This window comes from Diprion similis, chromosome 8, assembly GCF_021155765.1.
Source record: "Diprion similis isolate iyDipSimi1 chromosome 8, iyDipSimi1.1, whole genome shotgun sequence".
Lineage (NCBI taxonomy): Eukaryota > Metazoa > Arthropoda > Insecta > Hymenoptera > Diprionidae > Diprion > Diprion similis.
Genome location: NC_060112.1, coordinates 10,181,780 through 10,197,529, shown reverse-complemented (window position 1 = coordinate 10,197,529; position 15,750 = coordinate 10,181,780). Strand labels below are relative to the sequence as shown.

Below are 15,750 nucleotides of genomic sequence, written 5' to 3'. Positions count from 1 at the left end.
CTTCAATACACTAATGTGTGTCTACGTGTGTGTTTGGGTGACGAGTGTGTGGGTGGTGTAACGCATATGCACGAGAAATATATATTTATGCACGAGTAATGTTCGCCTTGCGCCATCTGGTGCAGAATTTTGCAAACCGCCGAGAATGACTAATTAATTCTTATACGCTGCACGCCAGGGTCGAAATGGTCACCGTAAATTCTCTATGAAAAACATCTGAAATAATCTGATCTCATCCAAGATAAATAATGAAATATCGTAAAAATCGTAGATTCATTCTTTTGCCAAAAATTCAACTTCACTCGGTTAAATAAATATCATTTTTTCATCACTCGGTATCTACATAATTGTCTGTCTCTTGAGAGCTACTCGGCCAATTTTCAATTTGAAACATTGAAAATACAATAAGTTATGATTTTTTTAACAGAATTATCCACTTTTCGGTATTTTCTTGTTTTAAAATATAATAGCCGAAGAGTATCCCAGAATTTTGTCAAGTTCTTTGAATCGATATCTCCGTTTCTACGATGTGACACGAGTGTTATTCACAGGAGGTGTGCAGTGTAAGGGTTACTACACCCAATACAAGGGGTGTTTCACGGGGGTGAAAATTGACACCATGATTTCTTACCTTTTATAGAGTGATGACGAGACATTGCAAGGGATTCCGAAAGATTACGAAAGATTACTGGACAAATAAATTTTTACTGCGATCACGTGATTTCTCATGATTTCTAAGATTTCGTATTATTTTTTAAGACCACAATTTATTCAAGTATAAAAATCACGAGAAATCTCAAATTTTTGTTAATAAAGCTCTGATATTATCAGAAAAAAAAACTATAATTAATCTACTTATATGTCAATGTTTGAACGAGACAGTTATTGGCAAAAAAGAAATAAGAAAAATACCAAATCAATTCAACATCAAAATTAAGGAATTCCAGATTTCTGTCATCCTAAATGATTCCTCATGACTACCAATGATTACTTTAATGATTACTAATGCAGAATTTCACTTGAGTATTACTGATTTCAGTCTGATTTTGAAGATTACTAAGTAATTCCAGGGATTACGAAATCGCTCTCTTGGATTCAAACGAACCGATCAGTGAATCCCGAGACCTGGAAGAGTTGACAACACTGATTATATTCTTGGATTTTGGTATTAACAATAAGAGAATGAGAAAGAAAGAAAGACGTACGATTGATAGAGAGGGCGTGAATGTGAGCTTTCGGGTGTTTTGACTACGTGCAGGGAATAAAGAAAGCAGTAGAAATTTGGTCGTGACGAAGTAAAGACGCGTTCGAAGAAATTTGAATCGAGACGTGTTGTTGAGAAAGTACCGTTCGGAATATCTACAGTAATGAATGAATCAACATTCCTACGACGTAATAGGAATGAATCCGAACAACTCCGAATAAGACAGACTGAGACTCGGTGAGACTTTGCTCGCCAGAAAAACACCGGGAAGATTTTATATCGCTGTACAGTTACAGAGCGCATTTACAATTATTGACAACCATTTGTTGCACTCAACGTGCACAAATATATTTTTCAAAGCTTCCGGCAATATCTGTAACTTTCTATGGCGAAAAAAATAAACTCAAGACCATTTGAATCGGATGAAAATCATCATAGTTTACTAATGTCGAATTTTCTGTATACAAAACCTATTTTCAAATTGCTAATACTCCAGGTTTTATTCTACAAATTTATCATTTCAAATCAAATGACATTTTGTCGAGGTTAAAAAACAAATTTTTCTGATTTTTTAACATTTCATTGCCATTTTTGCCTTAAGGAAAGACTCTTTGAACAAATTTATGCGTCTAGCATGTTGACACTTCTATTTTAGCGTGATTAAATATCACAATAAGGATCAAATTGATCGAAACGCGTAGGTGATCCGTTCGGACAAATGGCTGCAGGATATTATTAAATCGTACCGATACGAGCATAAGGGTACGTATCCCGGAAGTGCGAATAAGACACCGTATGTTATCGGTGCGCACGTAAGCGCCGTATAGATCCCAATTCGAACGCCTCCGGAATTTGGCGGTTAGCAACCGACCGCATGCGGTATGACTCGCACTTTGGGCAGACTGCAGGTATGTGCACTGTGTGTGTACCATGATACCATATATATACTACGCGGAGGTACCATGAGTGCGTCTGCAGCGTGCTGCGCATGAGATTTTTATCCGGGAATGCGATTCACCGTTTTTATATTTCCAGGTAGGGGAGATTTTCCGTCTACTTTGAGGAGGTTGAATAGCCTATTTTTTGATAATTTTTTATTAATTTACATCGAGTACTTAGTTATTAGATTAAATTTAGTAAATTTGTTAGCTACGAAGATCTCACTGAAAATACGCAAATACAAAATACCGGAATTATGATCGAAAGCTTACGATTAGTTATATCCGATGTTTCGATATCGCTTCTAAAATCTAGTTCTAGTAGATTCGTGACGATTTTACTTTTGTTATGAGAGCTTATTTTATTCGGATAACTGTTTTCCCCAAATTTATCGAACTACTTTTTTTTTTCTTCCTTTATCAATTTCGCGTTGTTCAATATTTGATTTTACAATATTACACCGATATGGATTATGATCATGAAGTAATGGTGGTATATCCTGATTGACTACTCGAAAAACGAAAATCTGCTACAGTACTTTGTAGACAATAATCTCCTGAACAAAATGAGCTATCGTAGCGTAGATTTTTAACAATTTTGAACCGATAAGAAACAAAGTAGCGATAAATTTAAACCCTAGTCTATAACTTAAGTATTTTGTATTCCTTCATTTTTTAAGAGACCCTCGCAGCCTAACTCAATAAACAAAAAGTCGATTTTGGTTTTACTGGTATCGCAGAAGATTTCTACAATGATAAATGAGGCACTGCAGTAAAAATGTGAGAAGAGCTTGGGTTGATTAGAATGAATTATCGTAAATTATTCAACGTTTCAACGGCAATCCGAGCTTGCATTATGATGCATGCCTTAAAGCAATCAGAGAGCTTAGCGGTCTCAGACTCACCTGTCATTTTTAGACACACGGTATTACAATAAATTTTATTAATTTAACATTGAAGCTTATTTTATCCAATTAGCAAATATTGGCTCTGCCATAAATTAGAATTGATTATAGCTGGGCATATGAATATAAATACAACGTATCTTGGCACTTTTTTAATATTGTTCCCATAATTTCATTGACTAATTATATTTCCATCTCTTTAATAATTTTGTAATGTCCGTCACGGCTGAGACGTGAAAAGCCGTCAGCCGTGTATCAAACCGCTTGTTAAATAAGAGATGAGCTCGTAGTTTTGCAATCAAAAAGTCACAGGCTTGACTCAACTGAGGAAATTGCTGCAATCGGAATTCGAGGTTCATTCTCTTGAGGATTCGAAGGATGTTCGACACTTTTTGGACCGACCGCAACCTTTCACCCAGTTTTGCAATTCCGCTTAACACAGCTCCTCATCCAATTGTTCTGCAAAATTGCAAATCTAAAACTCCGTAAGTTGGCCGTAGAATAGTCTCAGTAACGGTTTTTATTCGCGCAACACAGCGAATCGTAGTTTTATCTAACGATGTTAATTAGCAATGCAATCAACTAATTACTCACAATTATTTTCATACTTTACTCCGTCTAGTTTTATCCGCTCTATGAAACTGCTAATTAATTATCAACCTAGCAACGCGACGCGCGCTTTTTTAATACTTCAGTATCGTTATCGTGTCCAGTAAAAATCGACTTCGTGTAGTATTTCGCTTCCATATTTACGTGTGTGGGTGTTCGTGTACTTTTTTTCTCATTCAGGATTACTACTTCGGTTCATTCTCACTCTAGTCCAATAAACCGTTTACCGGTTTCCTTCGTGTTCCAGACCGATAAATACGAATTTGATGACTGCAATATATAAGCCGAATTCGAATAACTAACAAATTACATCGATTTAGGGCTATTTATATAAGTCAGAAATAATAGCTTTTTGGAATTCCCCACACTCTCTTAAGTCGAAACTTAATCTATATAACGACTATATAATAACTAATAGCTAAACAAGTAATTGATTTTTTTTTTCTTTAAATTTGACGTATTTGAAGTAAGTCAAAGCATTCATCTAATTTCCTATAAATTTGGATTCTTGATTCCTGCGTTCTTCTATTATAACCTGTACGGCAGCAAACATAAATCAGAACGACATAATTAACGCTTCGAGTTCCCGTGTACCAAATACTTTTAATAGCCGACACCTGGAGATGCAAGTTTAATTTTTTTCTTTATTTTTGATTTATTTATTAATTTTTTTTGCACTCGTGTGCGTCGAGTCGTGATTCTGTATTCTGTAAGCCAGCTTTGTCTGTGTATAATCGAAACTATTTCCCACAGACCGTTACCTGAAAGGCCTAAAATACTAGACACGAATCCAGTCAGATCGATTATATGGTGCGTGAAAGGATTCGCGTATTTTCTGCGCGATTAATGCGGCGGCGGAACGTCCAACATCGTCGAATCTTTTCAACAGCCAACCAGATAACAGTTATAATGCGAATTGCTAGAGAAGCGGTATAATAATATTCATAGATCAATGTACGGATTACGTAGGTACATTCAACCCTGCAATCATGTATCAGGCAATACGTATGTGGCAAACATTATATGCAAATTTTCCCCATTGAATATATAGTGCGAAAGAATCGTTGTTGTGAGATTTTTTTTCTCTCGTCTCAAACTTATTCCAAATATTTCCCTGGGATATCAACTTGAATAGATACGAGTTTTTTTTTCTTCTTTCATCGATTGCAAAGAAGATCGCCAATCCATCAATCTGAGGTTTATACTTTTATGCGTCAAAAACTTGTTCACGGAAATCTCATTTACTGAAAAGTGACGGTATTTGAATAAAAAAGTAACCGAAAAGTCATTTTTTGGAATAATACTAAGTGCTTATTTCAGTGACAAAATACTTTCTTGTTGGTCCATATCAATGAGTAGTGGATAATGAAGGAGATTTCAATCAAAAGTAATTAATGCTCATGTATACGAAATTAGGACAAGAAATTTATTGTTTTTGAACGAAAGGTGTGAGTAGAATGAGTATGAATATAAAAATAAGTGAAATATTGATTTCGCAAACAATAACTTTATACTCGTCGAGAATTGTGATAAATATCCAAGACTACATTTTTAAAACAAACTAATCATAGTTAAGTGTTATAGAAAATTTTAAAACGATCAACCTATTGCACTCTGTTGTAACACTGTAACTTTGGAAAGAAAAAAAATGAGATAATCCAAACAAGAATCACATAAATCAGAATATGTGTAAGAAATTAGTTACGGTACCGATAAAAAAAATTGACAAAAGTAATCATTGAACGATAATCGCAAAAGTAACTAATATCGAAGCCTGATGTTTATTAGAATCTGCTTCAAATATACCAACATTTTTCAATGGGTGACAGAGTCTTAATCAAACTTTGTAAGTTGGCGGGGGCCAATACGTCTTCAGAAATTACATCTAACCATCGGTAGCTCAGCCTCAGAAAATTTTCCAAACGAAATCTTAACTTGAAATGATATACGAAGTGGTTGAACCAGGTGGGGGTCAAAACATGGAAAGATCAATATTTGAAATGGCTGATGTATAAAAATTTAAAACATATATGCGTAAATAAAATGAGGAAAAACGAATTGTTCGAAATCCTGAGCCACTGATTAGTGGAGATTTTAATCAGCCACACTTTCAGAAATCAAGGTTTCGAACAATTCATTTTTCTTTATTATATTTTCGCATGTTTGAAATTTTTATATATCATCCATTTCAAATATTGATCTTTCCAAGTTTTGACCTGATAACACGTACACTGCACTATATTTTCTGCCCAAAGCTATAACTACTACATTAAATAAAAAAAAAAAAAACCTCATTTTCATTCATGTCAGTCAAACCTAACCTTTCGTCAACGGATCAATATCGTAGTAAAACGTAAAAACACATCAATAAATTTCTCTCGATTCTTGAATCCACTTCGTGGCTGCGACTCTCCACTCCGGCTGCAGGTGAATCCTGGATAACGGATATTCCGTATGATACATATGCGCAAGCACGGATATAACCCGAAGACGATGTATCGCGGGTGTATGTATAAGGTATACCACACCATATACACGGCGTTTCAAAATCCAAGTGACCAGGCGGCAGAAGCCGGTGCCCAGGGGAGGGGGTCGACGAGGGGGCGGGAAGGGGGGGATAAGTGGAAGGAACCAAGGAGGGGAGACGCCGGACACCTGTGGCTCTTGGATAGCCGCGCTCTCAGAGTCACTCAGCGACCACCACCACCGCACCTCCGAACCACTCACTCAATTATTTTGTTATAACGAACCTTGGATATTAAAAACAAACATACACAAATATATATACATATATATATATACACATACACACACACACACCCACGCACACACATTTTCGTATCGCAATTACACTGATAAAAACGAAGAAAAAAAAAAAAAAAAAAAAAAAAAAGTTACGAGAGTAAAAAATCTCCCAATCTCGAAAGATTTCCCTGCAACCATCCTTGTTTCTCGTTTGTTTATTTTTATTATTATTTTTTATTTATTATTTTTTTTTTCCCCCCTCAGGCCCTTCGTAGTTATCGTTGTTGTTATCATTATTGGTACTATTATCATTACCATTGTTGTTACTGCTATTGTTATTATTATTATTATTATTATTATTATTATTATTATTAATACTGTCGTTGTTATTATTGTTATTATCTCGTTGTAACGTTTTTTTTTTTCTTCTTCAAATTTTACTTCTCTCTTTTTTTTTTTTTTTTTTTCATCCGAGCAGAGGAAAAAAAGGGGGAAATTAAAAAGAGAGAAAAGTTGATAAAAAAATTTGAATTATATCGATTTTCACGTGCGAAAAAAAATTTTACACACGTTCACGTACACGTACACACACTGATATAGAAGAGAGTAAATGAGACGAGATTCGGGAATGTCGGGTGTTACGGTGAGATGAAGATATCATAGTTGTACCGCTTCTACAACTTCTTTGATTGGTTAAGAGGGAGTGGTGTACCCCACACTTCGACGACCTGCGGCGAACCGAACCGGCAACGAAATCGGCCACGCGGAAGACGTCGGTGACTCCGAGAACTCTACTCACCGGGTACCATCCTGATAAACGCGGATCCGCGGAATTGCAGTTGTTTCGTAACGACTCTCGACGTGCTACTCGAATAATCGGTCATTTTGTGGGAAGATCCGCACGCTTGACACTGTTGGTGCATAAACTTATGTTCACTGTTTAAAAAACAATCTTAATAATAATAATAATAATAATAATTTATTTAAAATATAAACGTGGTATTGCGGTAAATCTGATCGGCTGATTACATGCTGGACATCTTTGAGAAGAGAATTTGAGGATACTTTTATGAGGCGAGACAAAGATAAAAGGAATTAATTACAGTTTTAATTTATTGTCTGTTGAAAACATTTATTCGGTGATACTACGTGATGCAATTCAAATTATTTCAATGTATTAATGTTAATTGGTAATCGCGATAGAGAAATTAATCGAAATTTTATAATTTTTTAATTCTTTCACCTGTGATCGGTGAAGTAATAATTTTTTATTAAAAATACTTTGATTAAACGAGTAAAGTGTATTGAAAACAAGTCATCGGTAGTAATATTAACAGTAATTTTTATTACTGTAACAACGGTAGTAACATTGATTAAACTCGAGGGGTAAAAAAAACAAAAAAAAAACAAAACACCCCATCAAAATGCGTCGGAAACATATTTTTGCTATTGTTAATATTATACGTAACTGACTGAAAACGGTGAAGATCATTAACGACGTACTATATACTTAATTATAGTACCGATTAGTGACGACAACTTATCAGTGAAGTGTGCATATATATTATATATTTGTAAAAGGTTGCCAAGTGACGGAAGGATACCCTTAAACATTTTCGGATAACAGGATATGCGATTCAGACAACATGCCTAGCACAATCAGAGGTCAGTCACTGCATAAATAATATTTATTCATTTCTTTTTAAGGATAATAAATTAGCCTTTAGGCTGATCGTGTCGAATTACTCGCGATTGGTAAGATCGTTGTTCGATCGGACCTACGTTTTTTTAACGTAAAAATTGCATATTTCTTTATTACGCTGATAATTTTTTTCGAGACAATTATTATACTTTGCATAAAGCGGAAGGTTTCGGATCGTTCGACGTGACAGGTCGAAACCGAATATTCCATACCTGAATGTACGCTGTAGTGTTAAGGAAATAGCGGCCATTCATACAAAAGGCAGTGCTTGAGGTACTCCATGTCCCTGCAGTAAAAATTACTTTGCCTACAAAGAATTCGGTGCGAATTATCACCATCCGTAATAAACTTCGTTCCGGATTACCTTGTTAATTACCAAAGTACCTCAACACCTGCCGGATTAGTCATCCTGAATTTTATGGTAAATGCCTCTGTCGATTGAGCAGAAGCCTGTAATAAGAAGACGGGACTGATCTGTCAGAAATACAGTCTAAGAGGCTGGTGGGAAATCGATAGAAAACATCTGACTCTGGTTCACAAACTTTCTTGATTTATAAATTACAAATTAATCTTATTCGGACCTAAAATCAGCGAATTTGTACGACATCACAAGAGTACCTTCGTTTCGAACTGTTTTGAAAAAGGTTGTTTCGAGTAAACTGACTTCATGGTTAACCAATCCGAGTAAGTTATATTATCATTCGAATGTTTTTTATAAAAATTAAGAGGGTGAAACTGAGACTGCAGCCCAACTTGTTTCACTTCGACTTTCCTTAAACTGTAAAAAATAATCGATTCCGCATCTTCTTCAATGCAGCTCGTTCCGCGTCCGTTTCACAGTGGCAACGACCATGACGAAAATATGATGATTTATCCGAGTTGAGAATTTAACACCGGTGGTAACAGTACCTCTCTTCTCAGCCTTGCGGTCGTGGAGGCAAGTTAAGGTCACAAGCGGTCAGTAACACACTACCATGGCATTGCCTATAGTGTACGATGTAGTAAGGAAACGGCGTGTAGTAGGCACTCGTGTAAAACCCCTCAGACTGCGTGCACGTGTGTCGTAGGTTCAACGCGGATTAGGTACCTTACTACACGCTGCACGTGTGTGGATGTGGAAGCAGGCATTACGGCACATGTGATCAGTGCACATGCGCAACGGTGTGTACACGCGTATAATACCTGCGTATAAATACGGGATACCGTTAGGAGAGGTGTTCCTCCTTCTTCCTCGTCTGATGCTCTTTCGACGTCGATTCTCTATCCCGAATTCTCGATCAATCCACCTCCGATTTCATAATTAAGTATATATATATATCATTTTTTGATTCATTTTCAACTGAAATTTCGATCTATTCGATAATTATGCACGTTCAATTTGAACTTAACAACGATTATTTATGGATACGAATAATATTGGCATTCGTTTTTATTCGTTAACGACTTGACGAATTTCCGAAATTCTGTGGTTTTCTACGAAGTTTGAAGTACTGATAGTTGAACGTGTATTAGGCAGAGTTTAGAATGTTTTTACTGGGATATATGGATCAATTTGATTCCAACACTTGCAATTATTGTTCTTTCGTTACGAGTATCTCAAATTTTCTTTTTAGCGATGGAATATAGTATCAAAAATTATTCGTATTCAAGAATCTTGTCTCTCGGTATAAGCAATTAACCCAACTGAACTCAAATTTATGACTTCTAAAACTTAATATTTGTACATCAATATATTAATATCGAAAACTCATTGCAAACTTAAATACGAATAAAAAGAAGGGTCGAAAACGAAACGTAACGAAATATCAAAATCTGTTGTGCTTTTATTACACTTGATGACTTATAAATCTGTAACTCCACACATTTTGTGATATTTTTCTTTGTTATTGTTGCATAAGATCACTTTACGTATACTTTCATCTTTCTTCAATTACTAGAAATTATTTAACAACACACTCGGTTAATTGTTATTGAAAAATTATAATCGATTCGAATTCATCAACCAAAAAATTTTTATACCCTTTTTAAGGACACCCCATCTGGCTTCAGAAATTGAATTTTCGTTTTCGATCCAATAAATTGCGCGCCACACTCGAAATTTCTAGAAGACTTGCAATTAATATCGTGGTCGTAATCTTTTCGTCACTGTAATAGAACGATGTAAAACTACCGATCGCACGATTTCTAACTGAGAAGGTTAAAGAAGGAAAAATGGAATCGTTATAAACGTTTGATTCTTTTTTTTTCAAATTTATTCAGCAATAAATGTTCTTCCGCAGGATATCGTATCTAATAACGACATTAGTATGTAAGAAGACGTTATAAACACGTTGTGAACGGCTAAATATATTATTTACGTGTATAAATAAATAACCATTAAACACATATAACGGAACTGTCATACTGGATCGTAAAATCCCTCTGTATAAAAGCTGTTACTGCGGTTTATGCACAAGGATGACGGAAACGTAAACGACGTTCATTTTACCTGCTAAGAAATTGATTTTGCAGCAAGTTGATAGGCGCTACATCGGACAAATCTTTATTACTATATCAATTTTATACATCTTGCACAAGGAGGAAAAATTCTCCAATACAAAAATAAGCAAACCGTTTACTTTATTCGAATATTTTGTGTGGTATTCCTCAATTACGGTTGATGTGAATATTCTAATCGAAAAAACTTAAATTGTTTCGATCAAACAACTTTTAGTATATAAATGTTCGTTTTAAAGTAAATGGTCCGAATATTTTCTGATTCATCAAAATTAATATTCTCACTTTGGCTGGTTTTGATATTTATTTTCTTCCTTTCACTTTGCTTGAAAAATGGGCTCGTAAACGTAATTCGTGATTCTTCAAAATTCAAGATCGACCAAATCCGTCGATAAAAATTGACGAAATTTATTGCGATATAAAAACTGTAGTGCCTACACAGTAGTGAAAAATAATCGATAAATGATCGGTAGATACTACATATACCTCCATTTGTATTGATCAAATAATCGACCATCTATTTTTTACTAAAATTCGTGAAAAATATGTATATGATAATATAAAATATCGAATGGTCCGTCGTCTGCTAAAATGTAATACGCATGCGGGAAAATCAGAGAGCAGTTATTTACCAGGGTGACCAACCGTCAAGAATATAATTCCAAAAATGTTGACAGTTGTCGCTGGTAATTGCGTTCAACACTGACATCTGTCAGAATTTCTCAGGTTAACTTATGACGGTTGGTTACCCTGGCAAACAACTGCTCTCCAATTTTATCGCATGCGTATTACATTTTAGCAGACGACGGATCATTCGGCCGTTATATAATCACTCTGTACATATATATATACGCAGATGTATTTAGAAAAGTGTGATAAATTAGCGACGTAATCGCGCGGAAGCCGCGATGATTTAATACAAACAAAATAATCGCCTGACCTGGCCTAACTTTTCTTCCAGACTCGAGAACAACTGTACAATAATAATAATAATGATGATAATAATAATAATATGATTAAAAAGTGATCGCGGGTCGACGAGCCGTGCAGGCCGTATAAATAATCCGTATTTACAGTTCCGCCGCTTATATGTTACATTTATGTAAATTTAACTGAGGTCAGTAACGAATAAGAAGTAGAAGCTTTACATTCCCGGCAGGCAACTTCGCCCCGTTAATCTGCATTCGCCGATATTCTCAGCACTGACGCAATATTTCGGCTCTGTCGAAAATTAATTCTTTTTTCTTTTACTAGGCATTCCTACGGCTGTCAATTTCTTTCCGCATATGCGATTCCGCTGAGATATTTGAGCTTGATTTTTATTATAGAATTTATAAATGTGTTCCGAAATTATCTTGAAAAAAAGGTAATTGTTTGAATAACGAATTGCGCAATGTAGAGAAATCAAATGAATGAATCAACTGTTTTCGAGAGATGGAAATTCGAATATCTGTGAAAAGATTCATACGTGATTTTTTTTCGGGTTCTCTGATAATAGAAAAATACAGTAAAACTCGATGTGGAATTATCACAGATAAGGAGAAAGTACAGTGCGAAGTTTGAAAATTTTCAGAACAATTAATCAAGGCTAGGATGACTTGGCAAGAAAAATATTTGAAAAAATATTTGCCATACTCCCAGAGGTTGAATTTCATCTAGACAACCATAAATTTAACGATTGGAAATTATATTGTTAATTGATAGAACTTGAGTAACTGAAATTTGACTGAAATAACGACCAATTAATAAAAAAAAAAAACTAAAGTAATTTTGAATCATTCCGAATCACTTGAAATCACATAAAAAAGCGTTAAATAAATCGCGGAACAAACCTTGCAAATCTCGCAATAAATATCAAATGGTTTGAATTCCAAAAATTTCTATTAACTTTCATCTTACCATGAGTTTCCAGTAATTTCCAATAACTTGTTGTAAAATCAAGTGAATAAACATCGCCTGATGATCAACAACGACAGGTGGAGAAAAATCACGTGACCTAGGTACATATAATCACCAGAAATCGCTTTAAATCAGTGTTAACGAATCAGGATCATTGATTTCATTCCCAAGCGAATGACCCCTGGGGGATTGCGTCGACGAGGCGAGCGTGTCAAGCGGCATAGACCTTGTTTGCACAAAATCGATTGCAAAGGCGCGTATAAATGTTAAATATTAAATGTTGTAAGAACCCGCGGACCTCGCACGCCATCGCATAGTCCAAAGGCACGGGAGGTGCAGGGTGATATAAGAAAGTCAACATGGTTCGGCTTGGCCCTGCCCGCCGTTGGATGGACGGACAAGCCGAAGGCCCGTCCGGGCGGCGGTTTCGGGAGTCGAACTCACTACATCGGCTACATGGAACCTGGTTCAACCACGAACGAACAAAGGCCAAGGGGTCAACGACCCCGAACATGCGTTAGACTTGGAGCCAAACCCACGGGCTAGGAAACCCGTAGGCATATAACCAGTGTCGTTTCCTATCTTGCAGGTCCGGTCTAACAGCTGTTACGAAGACCAGAGGCTAGAAACGACTTTTCGTTGCATCCGGACTACGATCGGCTTGATGCATCGATGATTGTTAATAACGCGAGTTGCACTGTTTTCACCATTTTCGTGAATTGTATGGATGCTTTAGGATGCATGTGCACTTGGACAAAAGTACGAGTGTGCTTTTCAAACTTTGGGGAACGCGATGAGATTTGATTATTTTTTTTTAAACTTATTTTAGTTGGCCATTGACGAGACTCGGGTGGAATGAAAGTGACTATTTATTGGTGGGACGATTTTGTCAGTGGGATTTATGACTCTTCAGAAAAGAATCCATTCCACCTACACCACTTTTAATTTACTGATCATGCCTGTGTTTGTTTTTAAAAAGGAATTTTATGAACTGAATTCCTGGGTAATGACTTGATCGATTCGGATGAAATTTTACAATTAGTTAGTGAGTTACAATACTTGTTGGGTGAAAATGTCTCAGGAAATATTTTGAAACTCTGCGGCAGTCGCGATTTTCGAACAGCTATATATCGCTCGTGTCTTTAAAATATAACGAGTAACAAATGGTCCTAAAACTATTTCGATGCAGTTTTTTTTTTTTGGTCATTTTTAAAGGTGACGTGGAATTGTTATAAACGTCTCGAAGGTACGCGATTGTACGAATCATCTTATGAACGTGTGTTTTTCTCGAAATTTATTTTGGCAATATTTTATTCCACACGTCAAGTAGATTCCGGATTCTCACGTAAAATTTTTTATGACTCCTTGATGATGATCATGATTCATGAGCGTAAAACCGTTCTCCGATAATTCTACCAATTAAATAAGATACGTATATATATACGACGGATCTATAATTGTACCATAGCTTCAACTCGATGTCGATAATTTTTACCAACCACTTTACACTTCTGATGCTTGGGAGCAAAATTCTGTAGCTATAATATATGACGGTACGTATTTAATTTGCTGAATTTGCTAACGTTGCGTGATTTTGCCCGGATGTTTGTTATACACTACAAAGTACCTAAAAATACATTTATGCGTTCATTAAAAATGGCTGTACTCGTATAACGAACGTGTAACAGTATCTAAACTTCAATTAACCATCTCGAATAACTGCACTTTTATTCATATATAGCACACTTCGAAATATGCCTAATGATTAGTAGATTCAACAGTTCGAAACCGTGATATGCTATTTAGTGTAGGGAAAAATTCACTCTCTTCGACAATAATCACTGGCCAAAAAATGTATACTTTTTTTATTTTTCATATTTTTATAATTAAATAAAAGAAATAAATACTAGATCTGAAAGACCGTCAGAACCAGTGTCAAAGAACTAAAACGTGATGAGAAATGGAATTTTACTTATTTCGCAATGATCGCAATGATAATAAATACCACATACGCTTGTGGAATGTGAAAAGAAGGGAAAAAAAAAGTATCCGACTCGTATTTGCGGACAGCCGAGTATAGAAATCTCTCACGTCAATTCACGTGCTTTTAACGCAGCGTGGTAAAAATCCTCGCCTCTATCATTCGTATAATAGTCTCCGTGATCGAATAAGCCTGAAATAACTCAACCTAACCTAGCCTAACCTAAGTTCAAACGACGTTTACAGATCGGCTTGCATGGCACTTGCCAAATCATAGGTATGATTTGCGGTTCGTTAACCCCGAAGGATCGCGACGACGACGATGTTATCGTCGAGTTAACGACTCGCGTGGAGGGCGTATATATACATATTACGTATAGCCATGTCTGGAACGCGGCGTGACGTCTACGTGAGATTTGTCAGACACATATGCGCAAGACTCGCTTCACTGATCATTGATCCCTCTTTTCCTTTCTGGATGACGCAATGAGACTCGGTTTTTGGACATACGCATGTTTACAATTTTTTCTTCTGCTTCTAGGAGTCGTTCGACTCCTCATTTTGTTAGTTTGTCATCTTCCCACTGAATGCGAAACGTAGCTTGAATATTCTTGCCGTGATACTCTTCGGTTTGAAAGAATGCTCAGTAATCAGTAAACACTAAAAACGAATTTATAGCCGAAATGAAATGTGAGGTGTGCATCATTGTTGGACATCTTGATTCCTCTCGCACTGTCAAATGTTTTTAGTTCAACTGTTTTCACCGGTTTAGCACCAATTATCTACAAATTATAACATTAATCTATCAATCATTTCTGCATCGCGGCTCAGCTCAAAGATTGTACAGTTTCATTCTCGTTGAAGAGTGTTTTCAATACCTAACCTATATCGCTGGTTGCCATACTATGCATAACTAGAGTGATTGGTGAGAAAAAATTTCTGTAGCTCGATTCGTTTGTTTTTAAAGGTTCGAATGGAAAAATAGTTCGAAATAATAATTCACTGCTAATTTAAATAAGGTTAAATGACATTCGTGCTTTAGTGTGGTTAAAGTGTGTTACGAAATAAGTGTTTTTTTATTTTTTCCTTTGCGAAGTACCTGCGTCATGTAACAAAAATTAAGAAACATTTTGCTATTGTCGAAAAAATTCCAGTTTGCACGACCAATTTCGAGTCCTCTAATCAGGTGACATGCAGTCGAAACAACGATTTGTTTGAAAAGCTACGATGATAGGATAAAAGTAAAAACATCGTCTAAACATGGCAGATTAG

The 15,750-nt window shown here is 35.9% G+C and overlaps 1 protein-coding gene across 1 annotated transcript in view; it reads left to right on the top strand.

The window, feature by feature from the left end:
• Positions 1-7,781: 7,781 nt before the first annotated feature.
• The window catches only part of LOC124409494 (probable nuclear hormone receptor HR3), a 142,282-nt gene continuing 134,313 nt past the window's right edge, over positions 7,782-15,750 (top strand). The window contains exon 1 of the mRNA XM_046887131.1: positions 7,782-8,066. Within this exon, the coding sequence (XP_046743087.1) occupies positions 8,048-8,066 (19 nt within the window). The 5' untranslated portion in view covers positions 7,782-8,047. The remainder of the gene's footprint in view (positions 8,067-15,750) is intronic.